Genomic DNA, 4,516 nt, shown 5'->3' with positions numbered 1-4,516 from the left:
CAACAAATACCTAAATGCTTCCCCATTCCCCCAGTGCACACATACAAGGAAGAATGACATATTCAAGATAAACACTATTGTTTAGCTTTATCTCACAAGATTTAAAAATATATGTTTTAGAAAAACATCGCAAGTGAAACGTGAAGTTCTACCTAGAGAGTTGGAACATGCAGGTCAATGTTTGACTTTTAGTCTCTAAATTCAAATAAAAAGAATCTCTTCCCTCAGCTATTAATCCTACTACCACTTTCGTCTAGACCCATGTCTCTAAAATTCATCATCAGTTTTGTCTTTTCATTCCTTAAACATTCTCTCAAACTACAAGTGGTGTTTCATTCTTACCCAATTACTTTTCAATTCTAACTCTCCCACTTCTTTGTCCCCTGTCTCCCACTTCAAGTTCTCTATTTACTTTCTCTAACAGGGTGTTTGGAAGAAAAGTCTGGTGACCCACATCAACAAACTGGCCATTGAAAATCCAGTGTTTCAATCCAGGCCAATCATGTGGCTGGTGTAGAATCAAGCACTGCTCCATCTCACTGTGCATATGATTGCCATGATTCGAAAACAAAATTGACAGCAGTTAACGATAATAACTACCGCTGTATAGTATATATCCCCAATACCAACTGAAACTGTTTTCTTCAGATTAATCATTGCCTGATGGAAACCAGATACTTTCTGTTCCTTTCCAGGTCTTGATACTCAATTTTAAGTCAACCTTGACTTTCTTGGATTCTTTTTTTGTTTGTTGTTGTTGTTGTTGTTTTTATTATTATTATTATTAATTTTAATGAAAGTTTACAGAGGTTTTGGATTTCCATTCTTTCTCCCTGCCCACCCCCTTGAATACGGTGACACTTTTCTCTAATGCATTACCTCCAATCTTTACATTATCTCTCATTAATTTACCTGTACTTTTTTTCTTTCCACAGTTGGAAGGTTGATGTTCTAGGGTTCTGGTCTTTACATTTTTCTTGATCTGTCAATCTTTTAGTAATTCTGGTCTAGAGGAAGGGAGCTGTACTGCAATCTCAAAGACAAGCAGTTCTAATCCCCCAGCTGCTCCACGGGAGGAAGCTAATCTCGTCTCATGCAATTTACTATCTCTGAAAACCTGCTGGAGAGTCAGCTATGAGTGGGTTCCCACTTAACAGCACAAAACAACAACAGCAATAGCAACAACAACACTATTTTAAACTACTCTAGTGGCCTAGTGGTAAATGTTGAGCTGCCAACCCAAAAGGTAGACAGTTTGAATCCATCAACTGTTCCACAGGAAAAAGACGGGCAACCTTCTCCTGTGAAATTTATAGCCTTTGAAAACCCACTGTGGGGTCAGTAATGAGTCACTTCTGACTCAATGGCACACAACAGCAACTACTTATGATTTTAAATAAGCCAAGAAAACCATAAAATTTGGAAACATATTAGGAGATGCATGGTACAGCAGAGGAAAACAAAATAAATATGATAATGAAATATGCAAAGATCAAGAGTGTAAAAATCAAAAGGTAAGAACATGGCCAGCATTTCTCGAGATGAAACCAGTAAAGGAAAAAAGTCAAGCCTTGAATAGTGAAGGAAGGAGCATATGATCAAAAACCAATCATACAAAGGAAGACATCCAAGCTACACTGAAGGCATTGGTGAAAAACAAGGCTCAAAAAATAGATTAAGAACTGTTTTGATAAATGAATCTAAAGCTGGAAGCATGCACTCATCTAGGTCAAGAATTTTGGAAGACAGCTACCAGCTGACCAATCAACTAGGAGGGATATATATTGGTAATCCTTCCAAAGAAAAATGATCCAATAAAATTGGGAAATTACATACTTATATTACGCGCAAGTAAAATGTTCTGAAGGTACGTCAAAGCTACTTGTCAACTACAGTGTTAACTAAGTTTTCTCTCATTCACTACAGTTTGAGTACCAACTGGTATTTGTCACTTAAGCCTGTGGCAAATCATTTTAAGTCTTAAAACCACATCCAATGTATCATAGGCTCTGAGGATATTTCTTCTCTTTTTATGTATGTATGTATGTATGTATGCATGTATGTATTCCTTCCTTGATTGACTGATTGATTGATTGAAAGCTCAAAGAAGCTTTATTAAAGGAGCTCCAGAGTGGGATTCCTTGGTCTGGAAAGAGAGACAGACCAGGTGAAAACCTAGCCCTAAGGTGGGTTTGGGCAGGTTTTTATTGTAGGATTTTTAGAGAGGGGAAGAGAGGGATATGCCATTGTGGTTTAGCCAGGTAGCCGAGGTCGTTCACTGTTCATTCCCTTTGTTGACATGTTGATAGTCTTTGAATCCTCCATTCTCCCCCTTGACCTTGGTCTGGATAAAAGAAATGACCAACTTAACCATGAACTAGCTGCTGTGACATTCATTTTCTCCCCTGGCAAATGACCCTGGGCCAACCCAGTCTAGCCTCTGAGCCCCAGATCTTCACCCTTGTTCAGGAGGAAGTAGCTAGAATAAAGATACAGTGTCCTTTTTCTCATTAAGAAGGCTGGATGTCTTCTCTCTTTTTAGAATGGGCTTCACAGCCCTTTTTATGTCCTTTGACAACCCTTGTATATGAGTCTGTTAGATTTAAAACAGCACTTACTTGTCTGTGTATAGGATATAGTGACTTATCCCACTCTGCAGGCACAATCCAGGGCAAACAGTAAGTGTCCCAAACTTGACAGTGAATCAATGATTCCATGATTATACTTCACAGTTATTCAACTGGCTGTAAAGGACCAAAATAAATTGGGTTAAATTGCCTCAACCATTTGCCTAAAACTGATTTGTACTTCTTGGTCCATTGAATACCAAATTGAATAACTGAACACACAGGCAAGAGCTTTAAAGCTATGAAATAGCTTGCACAAAATGCTTTCATTGTATACCTATTTTCATGGCATCAGGTTTGGAGGTAAATTCATCAATAATCTGCATTATGCAGATGGCAATACCCTGCTTGCTTAAACAGAGGGGGAGCTGACTGCTGCAGAAAGTCAAGGATTGCAGCCTTCAGTATGGATTGAAGCTCAACGTTAAGAAGACAAAGATTCTCACCACTGGGCTGACTGGCCCCATCGTGATAATGAAGAGACTGAGACTGTTAAGAGCTTTAGTTTGCTTGGCTCCACAATCAACACTCTTGGTACCAGCAGCCAGGAAATTAAAAGACGAATTGCATTGGGAAAGTCTACTGTCAAAGACCTCTCCAACACCGTGCGGATTCCCGAGCAGACAACACCTGAAGCCCCGCTCCGACTCCGCCTGTGTCCCGACCGCTGGCGCGACCATGTCCCACCACTGGGGATACGCCAAGAACAACGGACCCGCTGTCTGGCATGAGAATTTCCCCATTGCCAAGGGAGAGCGCCAGTCCCCTGTTGACATCAACCCCGAAGTAGCCAAGTAATACTCAGGTTTCACTCTGGAATTTATCAGTCTTTGGTCCTTTACCAAAGATGTCCGGAGTTGGAGCTGTTATGAGTTAAACGGCACAAAGTAGCCAAGTATGACTCTGCCCTGAAGCCTCTGAGCATTAGCTACGACCAGGCTGCTTCTCGGAAGATCTTGAACAACGGTCACTCCTTCAACGTGGAGTTTGATGACTCCCAGGATAAATCAGTTCTAAGAGGAGGACCCTTCGATGGGACTTACCGACTGATACAGTTCCACTTTCACTGGGGTTCGCCTGATGGTCAGGGTTCCGAGCACACAGTGGATTCTCAGAAGTACGCTGCAGAGCTTCACTTAGTTCATTGGAACACCAAATATGGGGAATTTGGAAAAGCTGTGCAACAACCTCATGGATTGGCTGTGTTGGGTATAATTTTGAAGATTGGTAGTGCTAACCAAGGCCTTCAGAAAGTCCTTGATATGCTGGATACCATTAAGACAAAGGGAAAAAGTGCCGACTTCACTAACTTTGATCCTCGTGGCCTCCTTCCTCAAAGCTTAGACTACTGGACCTACCTGGGCTCCCTGACCACCCCTCCGCTTCTGGAGTGTGTAACCTGGATTGTGTTAAGGGAGCCCATCAGCGTCAGCAGTGAGCAGATGTTGAAATTCTGTAGTCTTAACTTCAATAAGGAGGGCGAACCTGAAGAACTGATGGTGGACAACTGGCGTCCCACTCAGCCACTGAAGAACAGACAGATCAAAACGTCCTTCAAATAGATCAGTGGCTCATTGGTGTCTAAGTCTTACACCTTCAGACGTTTCCCTTTAGCTAAGCAGCTCCCACAGCCAGTGTCTGAATGAATGGATCTCTGGGCATTTCCCTTTAGCTGAGCACAAATCAACCCTGGTGATGGACCTGACTGATGGGGTCTGGTTCTCTAGACCTTTCATCTCCCACCTGACTTAACAATAAAATGTGAAGAGCTAGACCAGAATGGCTGAGAGCCCCACAGAATTGCTAAGACTGGTGCTTTCCTCAATAGTGATAGCTTTTCTGTAGCAGAATATAATACAGGGAATAAAATGCCTTGACTTTACTCGCAG

At 41.7% G+C, this 4,516-nt stretch overlaps 1 protein-coding gene across 2 annotated transcripts; it reads left to right on the top strand.

Moving 5' to 3' along the window:
• Positions 1-3,305: 3,305 nt before the first annotated feature.
• On the top strand, positions 3,306-4,189 carry LOC102844121 (carbonic anhydrase 2-like). Of its 2 annotated transcripts, none has more exons than XM_006879532.1 (2): positions 3,306-3,413; positions 3,524-4,189. In XM_006879532.1, the coding sequence occupies exons 1-2, from the start codon at positions 3,306-3,308 to the stop codon at positions 4,187-4,189; spliced, it is 774 nt and encodes a 257-aa protein (XP_006879594.1). The 2 variants fall into 2 exon arrangements, with proteins under 2 accessions (XP_006879594.1, XP_006879593.1); XM_006879531.1 differs by having other exon boundaries at positions 3,306-3,416.
• The last annotated feature ends 327 nt before the right edge of the window (positions 4,190-4,516 follow it).

The sequence above is a fragment of the Elephantulus edwardii genome, unplaced genomic scaffold, assembly GCF_000299155.1.
Source record: "Elephantulus edwardii isolate Elephantulus edwardi_28Jun2011 unplaced genomic scaffold, EleEdw1.0 scaffold00004, whole genome shotgun sequence".
Lineage (NCBI taxonomy): Eukaryota > Metazoa > Chordata > Mammalia > Macroscelidea > Macroscelididae > Elephantulus > Elephantulus edwardii.
Note: the sequence above shows the minus strand (reverse complement) of the source record. Positions and strands in the feature narration are given on the sequence as shown.

Bases quoted from the DNA above. Each gene is read 5' to 3' on its own strand.
- LOC102844121 (XM_006879531.1), top strand. From the start codon at position 3,306: ATGTCCCACCACTGGGGATACGCCAAGAACAACGGACCCGCTGTCTGG. The intron at 3,417-3,523 runs GCCAAGTAATAC...AAAGTAGCCAAG, and splicing joins TTGACATCAACCCCGAAGTA to TATGACTCTGCCCTGAAGCC.